A 27,034-nucleotide genomic window follows, 5' to 3' on the forward strand; every position below is an offset into this window, starting at 1 on the left:
AAATCTCATGTAAATGTGGTTTTCTTGCATTGTCTGGTTTTTGGTAGTTATAAGCATATTTCTGTGCATGTAAATGCACTAAGTGTTGTAATTAATATGTTTTTATACTATTGCATTCAATTATTCATTGAATTCTGTATTCCACTGCATCCAAAGGCACTGATACAGTTTTACTTTCATAGATTTCATGCATTATAATAGGAGAGCTTGGCATTCTAATAAGAGTGGGGTTAATAGAAGTTTGCATATAAACACAAGCGCTAACCTGGCATCTGCCTCACTGTAGTATTCTCTGGCAACAATATCTTCAAACAGTTCTCCTCCCGTGACTCTGAAAAAGTTCAAACACATCACAAAGTCCCATTTCAAACCTCAAAATCTCTTAAATAGCAAGTATGTGAGTTCAAGATGCATTTTTGACATTCAAAACAATAAATAAAAAATTAATAAAAAAAAAGCAAGAGGACTAAAATGTTATGATAAATAACTATGATAAATCATAATGATAAATGTTGGTCGCGCAAAAAGGTTATCTGAGAAAATAAAAATGCAGTAACACTATACAGCCATTTTGACTCATTTTAATGAAGGTTGTAAACATTTTGACAATTTCTGTAAAAAAAAAAAAAAAAAAAAATTATTATTAAAATTCTGTTACAAATCTTAAAGGGGCATTCAGTAGTTCTCTAGCTAGCATTAGCATTGCTCTACTTTGTGTACTTTAAGTACCAACGTGACAGTGGTGTTAGACGCTGTACTGCCATCTATCGACATGGATCAGCATGATCGTCTCTGCTGCCCCCGCCAGCTCTGGAATATCATTTGCATCTGTAGCATTTGAGGTCATTTCTAAAGTTATTTATTACTACTATAATATAATTGCTTTGCATAAAAACAAACGTCAGAAATCAATCAAACAGACTTCAACAGTTAAGGACAGATTATTATTGTCCCTCATATCAATAATCTTTGGAGACTAAGTTTCATAGGTTGGTTTGGAGCTTCAAAGTTCTGGTCACCATTCACTTGATTCACTTGACAAAATTCTGTCTAATTCAACACTTACTGTATGACTTTCTTTCTTCTGTGGAAAACTATTAGGCAGAATGTTCGGGACTGTCAACCTCAGTCACCATTCACTTTCATAGTATGGAATAAGATGCAATGAAAGTGAATGGTAATTTGAGTTTGGAACAACATGAGGGTGTTTAAATTATGACAGAATTGCCATTTTTGGGTGAACTTTTTCTTTTAAATGCAAAATAGACTTTTAGGCCCCACAGTAAAATAGAGAGTGCATAAGAGAGAGAACTGTAATAAATACATGACTAATTTTAATATAGGTAATATAGTTAAATAGCCTAACTGTGGGTTAATCAATGAAGTGACGCTCATTTTTAATCCTGATCTATTAAGTTATTCACAAACATTAAAAATGCAACTCACACAAAACTACTTGAATACACCTCTACTATGATAAGCATGCTTTCAATGACTGAGTTCAAAGTAATTCTGATACTTTTTCAGAGACTTAAAGTCAAAAATGTTTAAATGGTGTAACCGCTTGAAAAGAATATGTTGGCATATGTAGTTTGGAATAATTTTTTATTATTATTACTTGAAAAAATAAGACAAGAAACAATTTTGCTTTAAAATATTAATAAATATGAATATTTTAAAACTTTTGTCTACCAAATCAAAGTCAGGTGGCATAACCAACACGCAGGTAGCCATTTTGTTATCATGTGACAAAAACAAACAAACAAAAACAAAAACAGAAAGGACATACAAATATATATATATATATATATATATAATGTTTACCTTGAAAAATATGTTTGAAGGGGGCCTGGGTAGCTCAGCGAGTAAAGACACTGGCTACCACCCCTGGAGTCGCGAGTTTGAATCCAGGGTGTGCTGAGTGACTCCAGCCAGGTCTCCTAAGCAACCAAATTGGCCCGGTTGCTAGGGTGGGTAGAGTCACATGGGGTAACCTCCTCGTGATCGCTATAATGTGGTTCTCGCTCTCGGTGGGGCACGTGGTGAGTTGTGCGTGGATGCCGTGTAGAATAGCGTGAAGCCTCCACACATGCTATGTCTCCGCGGTAACACGCTCAACAAGCCACGTGATCAGATGCGCGGACTGACGGTCTTAGACGTGGAGGCAACCGAGATTCATCATCCGCCACCCGGATTGAGGCGAGTCACTATGCCACCACGAGGACTTAAGAGTGCATTGGGAATTGGGCATTCCAAATTGGGGAGAAAAGGGGAGGAAAATAAATATATATATATATATATATTTTTTTTTTTTTTTTTTTTTAAATGAATGATTAAGTTGTGTACACTCTCGTGTATTCAAGGTGCAAGGAATGTATTTTAATACCTTTTACTTGATGGTTACACCACATGACATTTTTAAAGTCACTAAACCAATTATTATTATTATTATTATTTATTTATTGTAGATAATGCTTTGGATGTTTTTCAAAAACATATGAAACCAGCATGGATTACATTTTTATTAACATGACACATGTTTTAAACTAGATTTTAGCACCTTGGACAACCTTATAATGTCAATAACCCATATTGTAGATATGAAAACTTTGTAGGTGTATTAATCTTTAAAGGTTTATAAGTTATCGATAATAAGAAATTACCCTATGTAAAAAATGAATGCAATTTTTACTTCTGGAAACTACACTGTTGATTCTAAACACAAACTATGATCATACATTGTAGATTAATGGGCCAACATTGTTTGGCAAGCGTGAACAGTCTACAATTATAAACTACATTCTATTACTTGGAAGAACTGTGTATCCCTTTTATTAATATTAAGCCTAATAAATGTAAATATTGAACACTGTGAACTATTGAACTTTGTGTCTTTTATTATACTGCTGTTGCCACTGTTTTATAAAAGCAATAAGCTAATCAAAGCATTTAACACTCTTTAACCATAGTTACATCACTGTAATACAGAGCCTCAAGTGCTTTACTATTAATTCAGCTTCAAACGTGGCTCATCCAATCAGATTCCAACTTTAAGTTTTATAAATGGAATTGCATGTTATGAATATTCTTCAATGTGAGAATTTTGAAAACGAAATGGAATATTTTAAAGACAAAATGATGAAGAAGGATTCCGTTAGTCACATCTGTGTTTGCCCACTTCCACCCAGAGGCAGGTGGGAACACACACACACACACACACACACACACACCGACAGAAGAAATGCAGTCCAATTATTACGGTTTCTCTGATCTGGGTTCACTCATTATACATCGTTTATTTGGTGTGTGGAGGAGTGATCCTTTGAACACTCTCATTAATTACACACATTACACAGGAGCCCAGGAAACGAACCCTCACACTGACACACACACAGAGAGAAGAATTCACTCACAAATCAAAGACAAGGTAGTGGACTCCCTCTTCCGATATGCTGTCATGGAGCCGCACTGTGGAGAAGAGAGATATATAGAGAGAGAGTCTGATTAGATTGTATTGAACAGCTCACTTTCATACTCATTAGAATGAGAGCGGGGATTTTCACAGATGGAAAAACTCATCTAATTCACAAATTAAAATTATTTATGCTTCCTTTCATTGTCTCAGATGTATAACATTACATATTCAAAGCTGAATGAGGACACATCAGTTTGATACTGTTAGAAAAACTCTTAATAACAAACATAAACAAGTGCATTTCACTACAGCACAAAATGTAAATAAGTGAATTGCATGGAAAAGTTGGGAATGGAATGCACAATATATTGTTGACAATAACAGCAAGTTATCGGAATCGGTCTGACAAAGCCGATATTGGAAACAGATCAGATAGCTGTGCTTATTTCCTGGTTCTCTGTAAATGGCAGCATTCTATGGTCAAATATTTTGTACGAAGAGTGCTAAACTGACTGTTGTCTCAGGCAACCAATTTCCTACATAGATGTACTAGCTTTGTGTTTCTTGTGTGAAATAATGTTCATTTGTCATATATAAAGCATCTGTTTGGACTTCCACAATTAAGAATGTAAATTCTGAATCAGAATCAGAATGAGCTTTATTGTGAAGTGTGCTGATGTACACAAGGAATTTTTTTGGGTGATAGGAGAAACAAGTTCACACAGAACATTACAGTGAGGCACAGAATATAAAACAAGGTAAGAGTATAAACAGACATACAAAAAATAGGACATAACATAGAATGGCATATGTACATGTGCAAGTGGTAATATATGTGTAAGGTAGGGGTATGTACAGTTATTGAATTAAATATGAGTGAATTTGCATATGTACATGAGATATTTATTTACATTATTGCACTATGGGGTAGTCCTAAAGGCAGTTCAATTGTTCATGTGATAAATGGCCTGAGGGTAAAAACTGTTCTTGTGCCTGGATGTCCTGTTGCTGAGTGCTCTGTAGTGGCGGCCAGAGGGCAACAGTTAAAAGAGGGAGTGGACAGTGTGTGTGGGGTCCAGAGTGATTCTACCTCCACAGGGTGGACGGGGGGGGGGGGGGGCACCAATAATACTCTTAGCAGTCCTGACTGTCTGTTGTAGTTTCCTTCTGTCTGATTTGGTGGCTGAACCAAACCAGACAGTTATGGATGTACACAGGACAGACTCATTGACAGCTGAGAAGAACTGTGTCAGCAGCTCTAGTGGCAGGTTGACCTTCCTCAGATGGCGAAGGAAGTACAACCTCTGCTGAGCCATCTTCACAATGGAGTCTATGTGAAGATCTGTGTGAAGATGGGGGCCAGTTGGTCAGTGCAGACTTTCAGACAGGCAGGTAAAGCACCGTCTGGGCCTGAAGATTTCCTAGTCTTCTGTTTCTTGAAGACCTGACACACATCCTCATCACAGACCATAAATGCAGGTTGAGTAGCAGGAGGGGGAGCAGGGGGGTTGCAGGAGGTGTTGGTGTTTGTGTGAAGTGAAGATCAGAGCGGGGGATGGGTGTGAGACTGGGCTTTTCAAACCTGCAGTAAAACACATTCAGGTCACCCAGTTGTTGATTCTCTACAGAGCGAGGGGGTGGTGTCTTGTACTTTGTGATGTCTTTCAGGCCTCTCCGCACAGATGCAGGATCGTTGGCTGAAAACTGGTTTTTCAGCTTTTCAGAGTAGCTTCTTTTAGCCACTCTGATCTCCTTAGTCAGTGTGTTTCTGGCCTGATTATACAAGATTTTATCCCCACTTCTGCAAGCATCCTCTTTGGCATGACAAAGCTGTCTGAGTTTTGCTGTAAACCATAGTTTGTCTTTACTGAATGATAAAAATGTCCTAGTAGTAATACACATATCCTCACAGAAACTGATATATGATATAACAGTATCTGTGAGCTCGTCCAGGTCTGTGGCTGTAGCCTCCAAAACACTGCAATCAGTACAGTCAAAATAGGCTTGTAGTTCCAGCTCTGCTTCATTGGTCCATCTCTTTACAGTCCTTACTACAGGTTTAGCTGATTTTAGTTTCTGCTTGTAGGTCGGGAGAAGATGAACCAGACAGTGATCAGAGAGTCCTAAATCTGCACGTGGGACAGAGTGATATGCATCCTTTGCATTGGTGTAGTGGTGGTCCAGTATATTTCTGTCTCTGGTGGGGCATGTGGTGTGTTGTTGGTATTTTGACAATTCACGGGTGAGGTAAGCTTTATTAAAATATCCCAGAATAATGATAAGAAAGACCGGGTGTTGTTGCTCCGTGTCTGAGATGTGATCACCCAGCTGTTGCAACACTGCATTCACGCATGCTTGTGACGGGATGTAAACACTCACCAGAATAAACAAGGAAAACTCCCGCGGTGAGTAGAAAGGCTTACAGTTGATGAAGAGCACTTCTAAATTAGGACAGCACATCTTCTTCAGTGCTGTTACATATGTACACCAACTTTCGTTGATGTAAAAGCCTCTCGTTTAATCCTAAGACTTTAGTCATTAATCTTACAGTTAATACAATAGCTTTTTGCTTAAACACTGGCCCTTAACACTTACTTAGTTTCCTCATTTTAAATCTTGACTTGTACTGCACATAAATAACTAATATTGGCATTATATTCATGCTGGTTAGCCAGAGGGGAACTGGCCTCCACAGTGAGCCTGGTTTCTCCCAAGGTTATTTTTCTCCTTTAACCAACATCTTATGGAGTTTTGTGTTTCTTACCACAGTGACCTTAAGCTTAATTACTGGGGGTCTAAATATAAATATACAGTTGAAGTCAGAAGTTTACATACCTTCGCCAAATATATTTCAACTCATTTTTTCACAATTCCTGACATTTAATCGTAGAAAACATTCCCTGTCTTAGGTCAGTTAGGATCACTACTTTATTTTAAGAATGTGAAATGTCAGAATAATAGTAGAGAGAATGATTTATTTCAGCTTTTATTTCTTTCATCACATACCCAGTGGGTCAGAAGTTCACATAAACTTTGGTAGTATTTGATAGCATTGCCTTTAAATAGTTTAACTTGGGTCAAACGTTTTGGGTAGCCTTACACAAGTTTCTCACAATAAGTTGCTGGAATTTTGGCCCATTCCTCTAGACAGAACTGGTGTAACTGAGTCAGGTTTGTAGGCCTCCTTGCTTGCAGATGCTTTTTCAGTTCTGCCCACAAATTTTCTATCGGACTGAGGTCAGGGCTTTGTGATGGCCACTCCAATACCTTGACTTTGTTGTCCTTAAGCCATTTTGCCACAACTTTGGAGGTATGCTTGGGGTCATTGACCATTTGGAAGGCCCATTTGCGACCGAGCTTTAACTTCCTGGCTGATGTCTTCAGATGTTGCTTCAATATATCCATATCATTTTTCTTCCTCATGATGCCATCTATTTTGTGAAGTGCACCAGTCCCTCCTGCAGCAAAGCACCCCCACAACATTATGTTGTCACCCCCATGCTTCACGGTTGTGATGGTGTTCTTTGGCTTGCAAGCCTCACCCTTTTTCCTCCAAACATAACGATGGTCATTATGGCCAAACAGTTCAATTTTTGTTTCATCAGACCAGAGGACATTTCTCCAAAAAGAAAGATCTTTGTCCCATGTGCACTTTCAAACTGTAGTCTGGCTTTTTTATGGCAGTTTTGGAGCAGTGGCTTCTTCCTTGCTGAGCAGCCTTTCAGGTTATGTTGATATAGGACTCGTTTTAATGTGGATATAGATACTTGTCTACCTGTTTCCTCCAGCATCTTCACAAGGTCCTTTGCTGTTCTGGGATTGATTTGCACTTTTCACAACCAAACTATGTTCATCTCTAGGAGAGAGAATGTGTATCCTTCCTGAGCGGTATGATGGTCCTATGGTGTTTATACTTGCGTACTATTGTTTGTACAGATGAACGTGGTACCTTCAGGTGTTTGGAAATTGCTCCCAAGGATGTACCAGACTTGTGGAGGTCCACAATTTTGTTTTTTGAAGTCTTGGCTGATTTGTTTTGATTTTCCCATGATGTCAAGCAAAGAGGTACGGAGTTTGAAGGTAGGCCTTAAACTACATCCACAGGTACACCTCAAGTTGAGCATAATTTTCTTTAAAGCTACTTTGAAATGATGTGTGTTGTGAAAAGCATTATAAAAATGAGTGGACTTGCATATCCCTTAATAGGGGTACAACACCATCAGGGTTTATTTCAGTACATTATCCCTGTCTTATGTAAACAAATTATAATGATACAGGGCTGTCTGAAAAAAATCTGAAAATAAAAAAAGACAAAAATACACATCAACAGCAAAGTCCTACATAAACCGATAATTTGTATAATGAGCATTGTCATAACAATAAAGTAATCTAATATATATGAAAATACATGTAAAACACATATACTATATAATACTGTAAGTAGGTTCCCCTTCTGACACTCACTCAACATTGTGTCGATGAAGTGACATTAGGGGTCGCTCCTGGGAGCCCCAAACACCTCTAATCTTTGAGAAAAGGCCAATGAGAATTGGCGAGTGGAATTTGCATGCCACTCCCCCGGACATACGGGTATAAAAGGAGCTGGCTTGCAACCACTCATTCAGATTTTTTCTTCGGAACCGAGCGGTTGTGTGTCAGCGAGCTGAATTCCACTGCCGGTCCATTCACCTCAGATAGAAGCGTATGCTGTTGGATATATGGCACATTTCAGCGGCTTTCTCTCCTTGTGCACGCTTAGTGCAGACTACGCCCCTGAGCGCTTCAACAGCGCTACTGAGATAGTATATATTTCTGTATATTTTCCTCTATCAGAGCAACACATTGACGTGAACGTTGAAAAGACACGTCTTTTTAAAGATGCCTTTCCATCTTTGTGTGATTCCTGGATGCGGTCGTTATTTCTCTGCCTCCGACAGCCACGGGCGCTGCCTCACATGTCTGGGCCGCGCTCACACTGAGGCAGAACTCGTGGATGGTTCGTGTTCTCATTGCGAGAACATGACCATGGCAACGTTGCGGTCGCAGCTTTCCATCCTCTGAGGGAAAGGCATTCCAGCCACCCCCGCACTCCGCCTTCTACCTACGGGTACGAGGCCGGCCCGGCTGGCGCTGGAGACGATTTGGGGATTTCAATGGCCGTGGTCTCGCCGGGTAGTTCCCCGCGGACCTCCCGTTCCCCAGCACGCTCGTCTGCCCCTGTCGAGTTCCGAGATGAGACCAGCTCGCCTCACGGCCAGCCTAACATCTCTCTCGGGGCTTGTGAGCAGGATGAGTCCTTGATCGCTGCGTCGGAGAGCACACTGGCAATGTCGGATTCCTAGGACTCGACTGGGCTGCCACCTTCGGGTCTGCCCGCCCAGTCTGCGCCGACGCAGAGCTGAATGCCATGGTTACCCAGGCTGCCGTGAGTGTCGGGTTGGACTGGAGCTCTCCACCCTCTCCTGAGCCCTCATGGCTAGATGACTGGTTCCTGGGCCCGGTTCACAGCGGCATCCGCTTCACCTTGGTGCAGGGCAAGAACGCCGCCACCCTGCTTGCGGATTTCACGACACTTCTGCGCAAGGGCGCGATAGAGCCTGTCCCTCCAGCTGAGATTTGGAAAGGGTTTTACAGCCCTTACTTCATCGTGCCAAAGAAAGGCGGTGGGTTGCATCTTGGACCTGCAAGTTTTGAACCGGGCCTTACACAGACTCCCGTTCAAGATGCTGATGCAGAAGTGCATTTTTTGGCATGCGTCCGGCATCAAGATTTGTTCACAGCGTAGACCTGAAGGATGCGTACTTTCACATCTTGGTTTTACCTCGTCACACACCCTTCCTACAGTTTGCTTTCGACGGCCAGGTGTATCAGTACAAGGTCCTCCCCTTCGGCCTGACCCTGTCCCCTCGCGTCTTCACGAAGGTCGCAGAGGCAGCTCTTGTCCCGTTAAGGGAAGTGGGCGTCCGCATACTCAACTACCTCGAAGACTGGCTGATTCTGGCTCACTCTCGAGACCTGTTGTGTGCACACACGGACCTGGTGCTCAGGCACCTAAGCTGTTTAGGGCTTCGGGTCAACTGGGAAAAGAGCAAGCTCTCCCCGGTTCAGAGCATCTCTTTTCTCGGGAAGGAGTTAGACTCAGTCTCCATGATAGCGCGCCTCACGAGCAAGTGCACGCAGTCGGTGCTGAACTGCCTGAAGTCATTCAGGCGGAGTGCAGTGGTCCCACTGAAACAGTTTCAGAGGCTCCTGGATATGACATCCTCGGCGACGGCCGCGCCGCTCGGGTTGATGCATATGAGACCGCTACAGCACTGGCTTCAGACTCTAGTTACGAGATGAGCATGGCGACGCAGCACATCATCACGCCGATCTGCCACCACTTCTTCAGCCCTTGGACAGACCTTGCATTGTCACAGGCAGGGGTTCCCTTACAGCAAGCATCCAGGCACGTCGTGGTTATGACGGATGCCTCCAAGTTAGGCTGGGGCGCTGTGTGCAACGGGCACACAGCCACTGGCTCCTGGACAGGACCGCGACTCTGCTGGCATATCTACAGCCTCGTGTTGTTGGCGGTACTGCTCGCTCTGCGGAAGCTTTTGCCGTTGATCCAGGGCAAGCGCGTGTTGGTCTGGCCAGACAACACGGCGACGGGGGCGTATATAAACCACAAAGGCGGCTTACATCCGAGTCGCATGCCACAACTCGCCCACAGTCTCCTCCTCCGGAGTCAGCTGACTGAGGTCGCTGCGGACCACTCACATCACAAGCGGCCTGAACTGTACAGCAGACGCACTGTCGCGGCGGGTGACGCTCAGGGTAGAGTCAAAACTCCACCCCCAGGTGGGCCAGCTGTTTTGGAGTTGATTCAGCGAAGCACAGGTAGACCTGTTTGCTTCCCGGAAATCCTCCCACTGCCCGCTCTGGTATTCTCCGACGGGGGCTCCCCTCGGCACAGACGCGCTGGCACACAGCTGGCCCCGGGGGCTGCGCAAATGTCTGTGCAAGTTCAGGGAGGGCAAGGAACAGGTCACCCTCGTGGCGCCGTACTGGACCACTCAAGCTTGGTTCTTGGATCTTGCGCTCCTCGGACAGCCCCTCCCTGGCAGACTCCCCCGAGGCAAGACCTCCTCTCTCAGGGACGGGGCACCATCTGGCACCCGTGCCCAGACCTCTGGAATCTCCATGTCTGGCAAGCCCTGGACGGGACGCGGAAGACTTTAAGTGGCTTACCACTGGCAGTGGTAGACACGGTCACTCAGGCCAAGGCTCCCTCTATGAGGCAGCTATTTGCCCTGAAGTGGCGTTCGTTCGCAAATTGGTGTTCTTCCCGAGGTGAAGGCCCCCAGAGATGCGCAGTTGGTCAGTGCTTCCCTCCCTGCAGGAGAAGCTGGAGGGGCGGCTGTCCCCCTCCACCTTGAAGGTGTATGTGGTCGCCATAGCGGCGCACCACGACATGGCAGACGGTAAGTCCTTGGGGAAGCACGACCTGATTATCAAGTTCCTGAAAGGTGCCAGGAGGTTGAATCCTCCTAGGCTATGCCTCTTTCCCTCAGAATCTCTCCGTGGTCCTTTTGGGCTTTCGGAGAGCACCGCTTGAGCCACTAGAGTCAGTCAAGCTGAAAGCCCTCTCTTTGAAGACGGCCCTCCTGACTGCGCTCACGAAATCCATCAAGAGGGTTCGACCTGCAGGCGTCCTCTGGCAGCGACACCTGCCTGGATTTTGGTCTTGAGACCCCGACCGGCTATGTGCCCAAGGTTCCCACGACCCCTTAGGGGTCAGGTGGTGAGCCTGCAAGCGAAGCTGCCCCGGGAGGAGGCAGACCCAACCTTAACGTTGCTGTGTCCATTGCGTGCTTTGCGCATCTATTTGGATCGCACGCAGAGCTCTAGATGCTCTGAGCAGCTCTTTGTCTGCTTCGGCAGACAGCAGAAAGGGAACGCTGTCTCAAAACAGAGGCTTGCCCACTGGATCATGGATGCCATCGCGCTGGCATACCAGGCCCAGGCCGTGCCCGCCCCTTTGGGAATACGAGCACACTCTACAAGGAGTCTGGCATCCTCGTGGGCACTGGCCAATGGCACCTCTCTAGCAGACATCTGCAGAGCAGCGGGCTGGGCAACACCCAATACCTTTGCGAGATATTACAATCTCTGGGTTGAGCCAGTTTCGTCAGGTACGAACAGGTAAGTTTAGTAATTCGGAACCGCTGGCCGGGTGTATCGCTTGCGTATAGTGCCTTTTCCCTCCATCGTGCGCTGCTTCTCCCATGCAAGTTCACGAACTGTGAACTCTGGATGTCCTTCCTCCCTAGCCCTGTGGCTCATGAATTCTGCGGAGGAATTCGCAGCCGGAACCACTACGGGTACTAATATGCCCACAGTGGGATAGGTGCTCCACAGACCCGCGTCTCCCTTGGGCAGAGCCCTCTCTGCCCCCGGTTGCTGTGTTTGTAGAGCTCCTCCCCTTCCAGGCAGGACCTACCACCGCACCTCTTCCATGTGCGGCTAGTGAGCCCACGTGACGTATCACCACGTTACCTCTCCTCCGGGCATGATGTGGTCTCCGCAGGATCTTTTCACCCTGAAAGAATAGGAAAAAAATAGAACACCTTCCCCGGTGCATGTAATAGCATAAGATGGCCCCAGCCGAATCTAATACTCTGTGGAGAGAAAACATAGAGAGAAAAGGCCGCGGCTGGAGCGGCCTGCTCCCACGCTAGTAATGTCACTTCCCCCCCTCTGGAATGTGGGGAACTACATGACGTCTTGTGGGGCATTGGGGGAGGTTACATGCGGACTGATGCACCTGCTATTTCGCACGCAGCAGCTTGCTTGCACCTGCATCGGCAGTTCACATAACACGGTCCATCGACACAACGTTGAGTGAGTGACAGAAGGGGAAAGTCTCGGTTACTGTTGTAACCTCCATTCCCTGATGGAGGGAATGAGACGTTGTGTCCCTCTTGCCACAATGCTGTACTATCCGCTGAAATGGCTGGGACCTTGTCTCGGCTCCTCAGCACAAAACCTGAATGAGTGGATGCAAGCCAGCTCCTTTTATACCCATATGTCCGGGGGAGTGACATGCAAATTCCACTCGCCAATTCTCATTGGCCTTTTCTCAAAGATTAGAGGTGTTTGGGGCTCCCAGGAGCAACCCCTAGTGTCACTACATCGACACAACTTCTCGTTCCCTCCATCAGGGAACGGAGGTTACAACAGTAACCGAGATGTTTTAATTGATAAAATAAGTATGCCACATTCTTACACATACAATATACAAAATATATTTTTTTAAATACTACAAATAAATATACTACTCTGTTTTCACATATACAATAGTGCATACAACATTCCAAACAGTGGATTTGGAAATATGAACATATACTGTATGCCCATATATATGAACAACGTGTGTGTGTGTGTGTGTGTATGTATATGTATATATATATATATATATATATATATATATATATATATATAAATACATACACACATACATATACATACAGTTGTGCTCAAAAGTTTGCATATCCTTGGAGAATTGGTAATCTATGTACCATTTTTAAAGAAAACATGAGTGAGCAGGAAAAACACATTTCTTTTATTTCTTATGGGATTCATATTCAACTGTAGGTTATAACAGAATGGCACAATCATAAAACAAAACATGGCAACAAAGAAAAAAATTAAATGACCCCTGTTCAAAAGTCTGCATACCCTTAGTTCTTAATACTGTGTATTGCCCCCTTTAGCATCAATGACAGCGTGCATTCTTTTGTAATAGTTGTCTATGAGGCCCCAAATTCTTGCAGGTGATATAGCTGCCCATTCGTCTTGGCAAAATGCCTCCAGGTCATGCAAAGTCTTTGGTCGTCTTGCATGAACCGCACGTTTGAGATCTCCCCAGAGTGGCTCGATGATATTAAGGTCAGGAGACTGTGATGGCCACTCCAGAACCTTCACCTTTTTCTGTTGTAACCACTGGAGGGTCAACTTGGCCTTGTGCTTAGGGTCACTGTCATGCTGGAAAGTCCAAGAGCGTCCCATTCGCAGCTTTCGTGCAGAAGAATGCAAATTGTCTGCCAGTATTTTCTGATAACATGCTGCATTCATTTTGCCATCAATTTTCACAAGATTCCCCGTGCCTTCAGAGCTCACACTCCCCCAAAACATCAGTGAGCCGCCACCACCATGCTTCACAGTGAGAATGGTATTCTTTTCACAATAGTGCTTGTTGACCCCTCTCCAAACATAGCGCTTATGGTTGTGACCATAAAGCTCAATTTTGGTCTCGTCACTCCAAATTACAGTGTGCCAGAAGCTGTGAGGTGTGTCAAGGTGTTGTCGGGCATATTGTAACCAGGCTTTTTTGTGGCACTGGCATAGTAAAGGCTTCTTTCTGGCAACTCGACCACGCTGCTCATTTTTGTTCAAGTATCGTTGTATTGTGCTCCTTGAAACAACCACACCGTCTTTTTCCAGAGCAGCCTGTATTTCTCCTGAGGTTACCTGTGGGTTTTTCTTTGTATCCCGAACAATTCTTCTGGCAGTTGTGGCTGAAATTTTTCTTGGTCTACCTGACCTTGGCTTGGTATCAAGAGATGCCCAAATTTTCCACTAGTAATTTTTCACGTTATTTATGTCCTGACTATACATTGTGATCAGTTGAATGCCAATTTGGTGAATAAAAGCAACAATTTTCTTTCCATAAGAGCAAAATCTGTATATTATTCCAAACTTTTGGCCGCCAGTGTATATACAGAATATATATATATATATATATATATATATATATTAGGGCTTTGAATCGATTTAACATTTTTAATGAACTAATTGCAGTTTTCTGTGATTAATCACGGTACATGATACATTACAACAAACATTAAAAAATATAATCATAAAAATATTTACATTATACTTTGTCTAAAACAACTTGTGAGAAATAGGTTAGTCATTTATTTTAATTATTTAAATATGTACATGTTAAAATGTAAAAATGTTTATATATATATATATATATATATATATATATATATATATATATATATATATATATATATAGGGCTATGAATCTATAAAATATATTTAACAAATTAATTGCACAATTTTCTGTGATTATTCACGATTAATGATACATTTCAACAAACAGTAAATTCTTTCCATATTGATTTATTTATTTTTCAAAAATCATAAATATATTTACATTATACTTTGTCTCAAAGACTTGCAAGAAATCAGTTAGTCATCATTTATTTAAAAATGTACATGTTAAAATATTCCGCTTTTTTTTCCAGATATAGTTAATTAGACGCATTTTTACAGGTATAAATCTTTGATACAAGTATATGTATACATGCCATAAAATCAGTGGACATGCTGTAAGTAAAAGTTGGGCAAAATCTATTTTTTGAAGTGTTTTACAGTGGACACTGTATAGTATGTAGGTCATCTATAGGTTATCTACGTATATATGTATATACTGTATACTAAATGTGTGTAATATATATACTAAATTAATTGTCCTATCCATTAAGGATACATGCAATTCTGCCTTAAACTTTGGCCAAAACGAGGTTTCGGAGCATAATTCTGCTGTCTTCTGTTTGGAACAGTCTTTGGGTCAGGAGTGTGATGATGTCTTAAAAAGCTGTCTAGGTAGGCAGCTCACAAGGGTTTGAAACAGAGCCTCAGGATCAGTTTATTTGCACATCAATACTGACAATAACTCAGTCGAAAGGCGAACATCTTCTAATGAGGCAAGATAGATCATCAAGGCTACTTGGTTTGAATTGAATTGTGGGAAATAAAATGATTCCTGAAGTAATTTCTCTGAGGAATAAGATGGCTTAGTCTTTGATTGGGAAATATGGATTGCATTATAGAGAAATTTACAGCGAGGAATCCCCCCTGTATGAATATCTCATGCATCTTCTCTCATCTATGATACAGTTGGCTGCCCGAACCTGTTGCTATAGCAACAGAAAGAGAATGGCTTTCCAATTGATTTTCGTTTTGGAGAGGAGAAATCCCTCCGTTAGTTCAGGAAAGCCGCTGGGTTTTGTGTCATGAGTAACGGATGCTGTTATGAGGAATATGTGACTGCTGACCACAAATTTCCCTGCATGTACTTACCGCAAATCTAGTGTCACAAATATAGAGGCTTTAAAGTCATAATTTTCTCATATTTACAACAGGGTAAAAATCCCCATCAGCCCCACTATTTTCATTTTGAAACCTAAAGGGATAGTTGACCCAAAAAAGGAACATTTTGTCATCATTTGAATTTGTGTTGTTCCAAACCTGTATGACTTTCTTTTTTAAAAAAGTATTTTTTCTTCCATACAATGAAAGTGAATGGTGACTGTAGATCAGTGTCAGAATTTAACTTTTCCATAAAGGGGCAGTAATTGCCCCCTGGATTAGATTTTCTGGGGCATTTTTTTTTTTTTTTTTTTTACATTTTTTTTTTTTTTTTATATTTATGAAGGCTTTTCTTTTTTTTTTTTTTTTTGAAACATAAAAATATACAGTGTAATCCTTTCATACAAATATTCAATTTATCTCAATCTTAATATTTGGCATCCTACCCATAAAACTAAATATAACATCAAATCATATTTTAGAGTATGTGATAATGTGTATAACTTGCCTTAGAATAGAATATTAGGTACTATATCAGATGTTATAAATAAAATAACAGAAATTCATTAAAAAGTTATTTTTTTGCCACTGTATTTTGAATTTCAGGGGCATTTTTGTCACTTTTGGTGGCATTTTTGCCCCAAGTCCCCTTAATTTCTGAACCTGCTCTGGATAACATTCTGCCTAAAATGTTGCTAAGAGCAACTTCAAAGTAAAAGTGCTTCACATGCGCTATAGGTAAATGTCATATTCACTGTGCACAGTATGTACAATTGGTTTAATTCGGTCTTTTGTGAGAAAATGCGATTGCTAATGCGCACATGCCATCCATGTTTGCTAGACTACTGTGTGCATTATTTCCTTCTTCCTAATATATTATACAGTATATTTCTTTATGTTCAAATAAATTACTTAAATTGAATGACTAAACAGAAATCAGAACAAACTGCTATCTACCATTTCAAACACAATCTTATTTTTTCTTTTTTATAAAGTTAAAGTTTTGTGTGGAATTTGAAAGTAAATATAGTGCTAAATAAGCAATTTGATATGTTATTTACTATATTAAACTGTGTGATATATTGGCATTATATCGGCCACCGCGCTCTCTGGATAATTAAAAAACCCATATCTGTCGACCTCTATATATATAATATTAATGTTTTATCAAATGTTTCCAAGACAAAGCCTTCCACTCCATAAAGATATAAATGCACTAAAAGAGCACAAATTCAAGTAACATTAATCATTCTCAAAGTCTGAGTGGGAGGTTAACTAAGGGTACGTTTACACGACAACGATGTACTAAAAACGGAAAGATTTTTCCTTTGCGTTTTTCAAAAGTTTCGTGTACAGACGACAACGTTGTCAAAACGATCCCCGTTCACACAGATCTGCAAAAACGACTAAAAGTGCTGTATTATGCATGCCAGGCCAGTAGTTGGCGATGTCACTTTGTAAAGAAACACTACGCACCTGCGCACATAAGCATTCTTCCACAGTGCGGTGAATACAAACAATTATGATGGCGAAAGCATCGAGCAATTTTGTCTGGATGGACGATGAGGTTGCTTTATTACTACAATTACTTTGCTGGAGAAGTGTAAATAAACTCAAAATCTTGAGCAGCACAAACACAGTCCTGTAGTCCACCATTGTAGTTTTGAATGTCTCGTGTGTTGTTTTGAAGTACTCGCACGCATGCCTATAGACTGAACAAGTAATATGTGCGCGTATGAAGTCATCGTTTTCACAAATTCGCATTTTTGTATGTTTACACGGAGATGATAACGGCATCGTTTTCAAAAACGTGCACTTTGAAACCCGTTTTCAAAAGTTTGCGTTTTCAGGCCCCAAAACGCCATTGTCGTGTAAACGAACAGCAAAAACACATAAAAAGTTTTCCGTTTTTAGTATAAAAATACTTACAAAACTACTAATAGATAATAAACAAAACTAATCAAAATTAATCTAATAATTTGTTCAGTTCCTTTTTAAGGAAAGAAAAAATAATAATAGTTAGCCTTAGTGAGTCTGTTCATCATATGATAAACGTATGATTTTATTATCACATTTCTGATGAAGGGCCTTACTGATGGTACTGTGGGAATACAGAAGACAAAAAAGGTTTTGAACTGTAAGATGTGGAACAGAGACAGATTTCAATGGCTCAACGTTCTTGTGTAAAAAGATGTACATATGGGAGTTGGAATGCGCTTCCAAATATTTCAGTTTATCTGTAGCTTTGTGTTATAGCCATAATTATAGCTAGAAAACACCCACGTCTGTAATCTTACAGCTGGCTTGGAGGTGAGTGAGTGTGGGCAGACAAGCTCGGACAATTTTAGCTTTTACCACTTTAATCGCTTACAGGTCAGTTTTACATGACCTAATTAAGATGAATCACTCAGCATTAAAACCTTGTGAATGTGAGCATGCTGGGAGAATTGACTGTCTTAATGTAGATATTCACTAATATTTGTACAGTACTGAAGAAAGCATTAAGGCCCGAAACATCCTATATGCAAGTATGTGAACGCTGATGCTTCACGCTACGAATGCTGGATTTTGTACAATTTTCCATTCTAGAATATGTCAGAGTGGTTTCGTAACAAAACACACGAACACTTTGCATTCTCAGTGTTGCCACTAGGGGCGCTATAGCGAACAAGGCACAAACTCTCTTCTTCTACAGCCATTCTCTTTCAGGTCAACTACTGTAATGGCAAAATAACAGTTTGAAGGGAATCCTACTTTAATCTTGAGTTAATTAAAGTAGGTTAAAGGTGCACTCAGTATTTTATTCCTCATTAAAAAAGTTTAACTCCTAAAAGACATGAATTGTAATTTTGCAATATATGTAGGGTATCATGACCACTCACATTAAAATGAAGACTTTAGTCATCAGTAACCTTATAAAAGCTGTTTTATTCTACATAGAGAGGGTCCGCACATGGGGGCGGCCATGTTTGAATCACATAACCAGCGGAATACTACTCGCTTAATCTCCGTAACCGTCCTGTTATTTGACACTTTCACTCATTGATTAAAGTAATCATGGCTGACTGTGAATACTACATTTCTACAACGGCATCTGAAACTGAAAACTATTGATTTTAAATGATGCTGCATCCAAGCCACTAGGTGTCACTGTAAGTCCAAGATGACACAAAGACAAAAGTTACTGAGTGCACTATTAAACTCCCTGCATTCCAAATGGGATAAATCACCCTCCGAAGGGCACTTTGAAGGGAAAACAATCATGATATTCAAGCTGTAAGATCGCTTCTAACAGAATTTACAATAAAAATGACTTAAAAAGTGAGTTCCGAATGACTATTTTTTTTAGACCCACACATTCTAACCCTCCAAAGCCCACACAGTGGATAGTAAAGTCTTCGAAGGGAATAGGGCATAGGGATGATCACTTCTGAATGGAACACACCCACTACTGTCAACCTGAATAACACCACATCTGGTTCAATAGTACAGACATTTGAAAGGATCTCTATCGCCCCCTAGAGAACTGAGGTTTGTTACCACCACAAAATGCAAGAAGTGAATCTTTTACTGCCGTGTGTGTGCTAGTGTGTGTTTGTTTTGTCCTTACCAATGTTGGGATGCTTGAGCAGGCGACAAATTCGGGCCTCTCGTTCCAGCTTTTGGTGATCTATAAAACAAAAGTGAAAAAGATGTTAGTGTTAATGTAATAGCAAACAGCAATACATTAAATTTCACAGGACAAACGATTTATCAAAAGTCAAGGAAAATCGTCCAATGAGAAGACAGAATATCCAAACAAGAAAATAAAAATTCAAATGATAGTTCCACAGGAATTGTGTAAAAATCCATCTCCAAAATATTTGCTTTAGGCTCCACAGGGTGAAAATATTACAGTAGATAGCAAATAAGTAGAATGTCATTTAAGAGGCACGATCAATACACATCAATGATGACCTGTTTGTCAATCAATTTCAAGAGAAAGATTTTCTGAAGAAAAAGTGAGTGGTGCTTGCCCTTACGAAACTCACCACCACAATGCAAGGGTGTTGTGGGTGGTTGCCAGATTGTTGCTATGCAGTTGCTAAGGTGTTCTGAGTGGTTGTCAGGAGTCAGGACATTGCTAGGGTGTTCTGAGAGACCACTAAGGTGTTGCTACTAGGCGTTCTAAAAGGTTGTCGTTGCATTGCTAGAGTGTTCTGAGTAGCTACTGGGGTGTTACTAAGTGATTGCTAGGGTATTCTGAGTTGCTATTAGGTCATTGCTAGGTAAATGCTTGAGCATTATATGTGGCTACAAAGGCTAGGAGGTTGCTAGGGTGTTCTAAGTGGTTGTCAGGGCATTGCATGGGTGTTCTAAATGGTTGTCAGGGCATTCCTAGTGTGTTCTGAGTGGGCATGGCTAGATGGTTGCAAGGGTGTTCTGAGTGGCAGTCAGGGCATTGCTATACAGTTGCTAAGGTGATCTGAGTGGTTGTCAGGGCATTGCTATGGTGTTCTGAGTGGCTTCTAGGGCATTGCTAGGGCATTCTGAGTGGTTGTCAGGGCATTGCTAGGGTGTTCTGAGTGGCTACTAGGGCATTGCTAGGTGGTTTCTATGGTGTTTTGAGTGGTTGTTAGGCCATTGGTAAGGTGTTTTGAGTGGATACTACGTGTTGCTAGGTGGTTTCTAGGGTGTTTTGAGCAGTTGTCAGGGCATTGGTAAGGTGTTCTGAGTGGATACTAGGGCGTTGCTAGGTGGTTTCTAGGGTGTTTTGAGGGGTTGGGTTGTCAGGGTATTGATAAGGTGCTCTGAGTGGATAGTACAGCGTTTCTAAGAGGTTGCTAGGATGTTCTTAGTGGTTGTCAGAGCATTGCTAGGGTGCTCTAAATGGTTGTCAGGGCATTGCAAGGCTGTGTGGGCATGGCTAGGTGGTTACAAGGGTGTTCTAAATGGCTGTCAGGGTGTTGCTATACAGTTGCTAAGGTGATTTAAGTTGTTGTCAGGCCATTTCTATGGTGTTCTGAGTGGCTACTAGGGCATTGCTAGGTGGTTTCTAGGGCGTTATGAGTGGTTGTCAGGGCATTGCTAGGGTGTTCTGAGGGTGTTCTGAGTGGTTGTCAGGACATTGGTGGGGTGTTCAGACACACCATTAAAAGGATTCTGTAGACAGTTGTTGGGTTCCTTTCAAGAGGGAAGCTGGGTAATCTGTGACATAACAGAATTACAATGTTCACTTGCAATACCAACAGCTAAATATAAATCCTTCCCTGCTTGTACTGTAGTGTTAATTTACATGTATGCATTTAGCATACACTTTTACAGTGCATTCATGGCATAAAGTATATTTCCCTGGGAATCAAACCCATGACCTTCATGTAGCTAGCACCATGATTTATCAGTTGAGCAACAGGAACCCAGTTAGACATACTGTAAAAGAATAATGTGAAAAAATAGATCTAATTCAAGGATTATTCTAGACTGGTATAATCAATTTCTACTCTCCTGATTATTAGAAAAGTTTAGCAATATGCGATGTTCTTCATTAAATGTCCCCGATGGAGAGTTTTTCATTCAAATCTAGTTTTTTTGCATATTTTAAGTGTTGCATTGACCCAGTTCAGTCAGGTCCCATCTGACAGAGTGAGAGAGAGAATGCCAGAAATGGGGCAGGCAACTATTCTCAAAGTTGTCAAATCAAGTCAACTGCCCATTGACATGCATAGTGCAGAATATATATATATATATATATATATATATATATATATATATCTCAGTTGAAGTCAGAAGTTTACACACAATTAGGTTGAAGTCATTAAAATTCATTTTTTAACCACTCCACAGATTTCATATTGGCACACTATTTTTGGCAAGTCATTTAGGACATCTACTTTGTGCATGACATGAGTAATTTTTCCAGCAATTGTTTACAGACAGAATGTTTCACTTTTAATTGAATATAATCACAATTCCAGTGGGTCAGAAGTTTACATATACTAAGTTAACTGTGACTTTAAGCAGCTTGGAAAATTCCAGAAAATTATTTCAAGCATTTAGGCAATTAGCTTCTGATAGGTTAATTGGCTAATTGAAGTCAATTTTAGGTGCACTTGTGGATGTATTTTAAGGCCTACCTTCAAACTTAGTGCCTCTTTGCTTGTCATCATGGAAAATCAAAAGAAATTAGCCAAGAAAAAAAAAAAATATATATATATATATATATATATATTTTGGACCTCCACAAGTCTGGTTCATCCTTGAAAGCCATTTCCAAATGCCTGAAGGTATCACGTTCATCTCTACAAACAATAGTACGCAAGTATAAACACCATGGGACCATGCAGCCATCATACCGCTCAGGAAAGAGCTGCATTCTGTCTCCTAGAAATGAACATAGTTTGGTGCGAAAAGTGCGAATCAATCCTAGAACAACAGCAAAGGACCTTGTGAAGATGCTGGAGGAATCAGATAGACAAGTATCTATATCCACAGTAAAACGAGTCCTATATCGACATAACCTGAAAGGCTGCTCAACAATGAAAGAAGCCACTGCTCCAAAACCGCAAGAAAAAAGCCAAACTACAGTTTGCAAGTGCATATAGGGACAAAGCTTTTAACTTTTTGGAGAAATTTCCTCTGGTCTGATGAAACAAAAATTAAACTGTTTGGCCATAATGACCATCGTTATGTTTAGAAGAAAAAGGGTGAGGCTTGCAAGCCGAAGAACACCATCCCAACCGTGAAGCATGGGGGTGGCAGCATCATGTTGTGGGGATACTTTGCTGCAGGGGGACTGGTGCGCTTCACAAAATAGATGGCATCATGAGGAAGGAAAATTGTGTGGATATATTGAAGCAACACCTCAAGACATCAGCCAGGAAGTTAAAGCTTGGTCACAAATGAGTCTTCCAAATGGACACTGACCCCAAGCATACCTCCAAAGTTGTGGTAAAATGGCTTAAGGACAACAAAGTCAAGGTACTAGAGTGGCCATCACAAAGCTCTGACCTCAATCTGACAGAAAATTTGTGGGCAGAACTGAAAAAGCGTGTGCGAGCAAGGAGGCCTACAAACCTGACTCAGTTACACCAGTTCTGTCTGGAGGAATGGGCCAAAATTCCAGCAACTTATTGCAAGAAGCTTGTGGAAGGCTACCCAAAATGTTTGACCCAAGTTAAACAATTTAAAGGCAATGCTACCAAATATTAATAAATTGTTTGTAAACTTCTGACCCACTGGGAATGTGATGAAAGAAATAAAAGCTGAAATAAATCATTCTCTCTACTATTATTCTGACATTTCACATTCTTAAAATAAAGTAGTGATCCTAACTGACCTAAGACAGGGAATGCTTTCTACGATTAAATGTCAAGAATTGTGAAAAACTGAGTTTAAATGTGTTTGGCTAAGATGTATGTAAACTTCTGACTTCAACTGTATACCGGTCAAAAGTTTTCAAACACTTATTCTTTATTATAATTGTTTTTATTCACATTTTAGAATAATAATAAAGTCATCAAAACTATGGAATAACATAAATGGAACTATGGGAATTATGTTGTGACTAAACAAAATCCAAAATAAATCAAAACTGTGTTATATTTTAGCATCTTCTAAGTAGTCACCCTTTACCTAGAATTTTCAGAAATGTACTCTTGACATTTTCTCAACCAACTTCTTGAGGTATCACCCTGGGATGCTTTTTAAACAGTATTGAAGGAGTTCCCATCTATGTTGGGCACTTAGTGGCTGCTTTTCTTTATTATTTGGTCCAAGTCATCAATTTCAAAAATGTTTTTTTTTTTTTTTATATAACATTTTTATTTTGTAATGAAATAAATTAATATGGTGGCACAATTATATTTTTGTCTACAAAACTAATTTCAAACATTTAAGCATACGCCTTCAGATCAAAAGATTTTTAAGATCATGAGAAACATTTCAGTCAAGTGTTTCAAAACTTTTGACCGGTAGTGTGTAATATATATATATATATATATATATATATATATATATATACACACACACACACACACACACACACACACACACATACAGTACTGTGCAAAAGTCTTAGACACATAAGATGTTTCACAAAAGCATTTGTCTTAAGATGGTTATTTATATCTTCAGCTTTAGTGTGTCAATAGGAAATATAAATGTTAGACTCCCAAACATTACTTTTGCAAATAGAAAAGATTAAAATAGAAGAACAGGGAGCCCTGCAACAGATGTCATGGCCCCCACAGAGCCCCCACTGAACATCTCGTCAGTCTGAGATTATATAAAGAGACAGAAGCAATTGAGACAGCCTAAATAGATAGAAGAACTGTGGTGAATTCTCCAAGAAGCTTGAAACATCCTATCTGCCAACAACCAAGAAAAACTGTGTCCAGGTGTACCTAGGAGAATTGGGGCTGTTTTAAAGGCAAAGGTGGTTACACCAAATATTGATTTAACTTTTTTATGTTTACTGGAAACTATTTATGGCATTATTTTTGAAGACATCCTCACTATGCAACATTTTTCACAAGTGCCTAAAACTTTTGCACAGTACTGTGTATATATATATTGCACTAATCGCATCAATGGACAGTTGACTTGATTTGACAACTTTGAAAATTCTGTTTAGCAGAGTTCAATAGTGGCCTGATGTCTACTAGTAGTTAGGCAGGTACAAAGTTTGCATAACAAACAAATTAGTACAGAAGAGGTGAAAGCAGTCGGACAGAAAACAAGACAGAGAAACCTGCAATAGAGTGACATGACAAAAACACAGTGAACTAACAATTGCTACAGAGGAGAAAAAGTTGCAGCATATGTTTGGAACAGAATACTAGTACCTGCATACTGCATTCTTTGCACTATCTACTGTATTCAGTCTAATATTTTGTAAAAAAAATTGTTAATAAAACTATACAGTACGCAAGAATAAACATTTCAAGCAGTAGTATGCAACATTGTTACGTGACCTCATTACGTTGCATGTTTAATTAAGCAAGTGAAGTCCAGTGATCATCTCAGAAATAAATATGATTATTGTCCATTTTTAATCCAATTTTGTGGAAAAATGTTTTACATTTCGGCAGTCTGGTCAAATATCAAGTCAAGAAGTAATTAGCAGAAAACATTTTTAATTCTCTCATCATTTACCAATTCTTTTGTCATTTATAAGCAAAAAGGCACAAAATAAGCAAATATTTCTATCACGATTTTCTGTAAATGTTTGGTTGATAATGATACATATCATGATATACATTCTTTCATCTTTAAATTTATTTTACCTATTTTTTTAATGTAAAGTGATTAAAAACCTTCTGAAAAAACAAAACAAAACAAAAAAAACACCTTAATGCTTAATTTCTACCTAAACCCGTACGACTTAATTTTTTTCCGTGTAACACAAAAGGCAAAATGTTAGTCAGTCACTATTCACTTTCATTGTTTGGACAAAGAGATGCAATAAAGGTAATGGTGACTGATGGCATTGCTATGGTGTTCTGAGTGGCTACTCTGCAACTGAATGCTGGTTGCTATTGTGTTCTCAGTGGTTGTCAGGATATTGCTAGTGTGTTCTAAATGGCTACTAGGGCATTGCTAAGTGGTTTCGAAGGTGTTTTAGTGGTTGTCAGGGCATTGGTAAGGTGTTCTGAGTGGATACTAGGGCATTGCTAGGTGGTTGCTAGAGTATTCTGGGTGGTTGTCAGGGCATTACTAGGGAATTCTAAATGGTTGTCATGGCACTGCAAGGGTGTTCTAAATGCACAACATTTTCCATAACATCTCCTTTCGTGTAACAAGTATAAAAATTTTTTTTAAAAAGTCATACTGGTTTGGAACAACATGGGAGTAAATAAACGATGACAGAATTTTAATGTTTGGGTGAACTATCTCTTTAAGGTTTCACTCCAGGCATTGTGCACATTAGTAGGTCATCCGGGGCCTTTTGATGCACTCAGAAAATGTGCATACTATGCCCAGTATACATTCTGCATACTGCAAAAATACTGTAAGAGTAGCATAGTAGTGTTTACTTTGACAGATGCTGGTAATTCTGAAAATGTTAATATTGGCTGATACTGATTTATCCTCATGATATAGCCAAAATACAGCCGAAAACTAAAACTATAATGCGTGCACTTTATTCTCCCTACATGTTCTTGAGCCTTACAATAGCTTTCTGTGAGGAACAGACCTCAGGAAAAAATTGTGCATTCTGCCCTTGCAGTAGTATGAACGTAACTTTACACAATTTCTTTTGTACTTTTTGGACAAAACCGGCTGTCTGAAAAGCATCTGTGTATGTGCGTGCGTGCGTGCGTGCGTGTGTGTGAAGTTCTTATCAGAAATGGCAAGGAAACTCAGTTTGTTAAAGTGGAGAACAACACCGGCTGTTGACATCCAATTCAAGCAGCTGGCCAAACAGACTGATTCTAGACAGGACTGAACAAAAATGTACACACACAAACAGGCACACCAGAGTTTCCACTAAGAAAATTTGGTGATGGTCAACGTGTCCGGGAATGATGCAGCATGCCAGACAAATGGTAAAAAAAATCTGGTCAATTACAATATCAAGGGAAATAATCGACAATTATGATTTTTGTCATAATCGTGCTGCCCTACTGTCAATGCACCTGATGCAGCAACCGGCCCATATCAAACTACAGTATATGCACGCCAAGCTCACATCCAGTGTAGATGGGGTTTAACTTGTGACTATATAATATATATTACATTATTATTATTATTATTATTATTATTATTATTATTATACACTGAGTAATATTACCTTGTGACTACAAATGATAAAAACATGGTTTTATTGTGAAGTTAATGCTAATTAGAGGCCACAGATTTCATCATTTCATTTTCTCTTGGGCAAGAGTCTGATTTCATAAATCATTTTGCTTCTCTATACATCTGCCTAACATCCACATTCTATCTCTCTCTCTCTGAATATCCCTTAGGCAATGTCAAGCCGTCACTTAAACGTCTGCTGTCTGTATGTCTCTACGGTTCTTTTTTTATTTATTTTTTTTTACTCTTCTATTTTTGGCTACCTCCCCCACGTCTGCATATGCAAATGTGCATCTGATAACTCCAGCCTTATTCAAACGAGCTCAGGACTCAGACCCTGCATTGTTTTCCACTACAAACATGCATTTGAATAGTCGGATTGCACTCACACCTTACAGTGTATGAGAACACTGCAGAATATGGATGTTTAAAACAAGAGATAAAATACATTATTTAAGCAGTGTATGTTTAAATAAAGTGAAAACGAATGTGCCAAGGAAACAAAAATACACAATTTTATTTTTACATTAATATATTTCATATATTATTATATATTTTTATATATTATATATTTGTAAATATCTGTCTCCTCAACTTCTGGCACTTTTAGCACTCTGGATCTCTAGACACTCTTATTATTTTTTTATTTGTTTACTAACAATAATCAACAGTATATGTACAGTATATGCATCA

The 27,034-nt window shown here is 40.2% G+C and overlaps 1 protein-coding gene across 8 annotated transcripts in view; it reads right to left on the reverse strand.

Moving 5' to 3' along the window:
* Positions 1–27,034, reverse strand: part of LOC127454165 (calcium/calmodulin-dependent protein kinase type II delta 1 chain) — a 112,801-nt gene that overhangs the window by 62,674 nt on the left and 23,093 nt on the right. For all 8 annotated transcript variants that reach the window (XM_051721180.1, XM_051721196.1, XM_051721233.1 and 5 more), the window contains exons 3-5: positions 19,173–19,232; positions 3,414–3,468; positions 266–331 (exon numbers count right to left, since the gene is read on the reverse strand). In XM_051721180.1, coding sequence (XP_051577140.1) covers positions 266–331; positions 3,414–3,468; positions 19,173–19,232 — 181 coding nt within the window. The remainder of the gene's footprint in view (positions 1–265; positions 332–3,413; positions 3,469–19,172; positions 19,233–27,034) is intronic.

The sequence above is a fragment of the Myxocyprinus asiaticus genome, chromosome 2, assembly GCF_019703515.2.
Source record: "Myxocyprinus asiaticus isolate MX2 ecotype Aquarium Trade chromosome 2, UBuf_Myxa_2, whole genome shotgun sequence".
Taxonomy (NCBI): Eukaryota; Metazoa; Chordata; class Actinopteri; order Cypriniformes; family Catostomidae; genus Myxocyprinus; species Myxocyprinus asiaticus.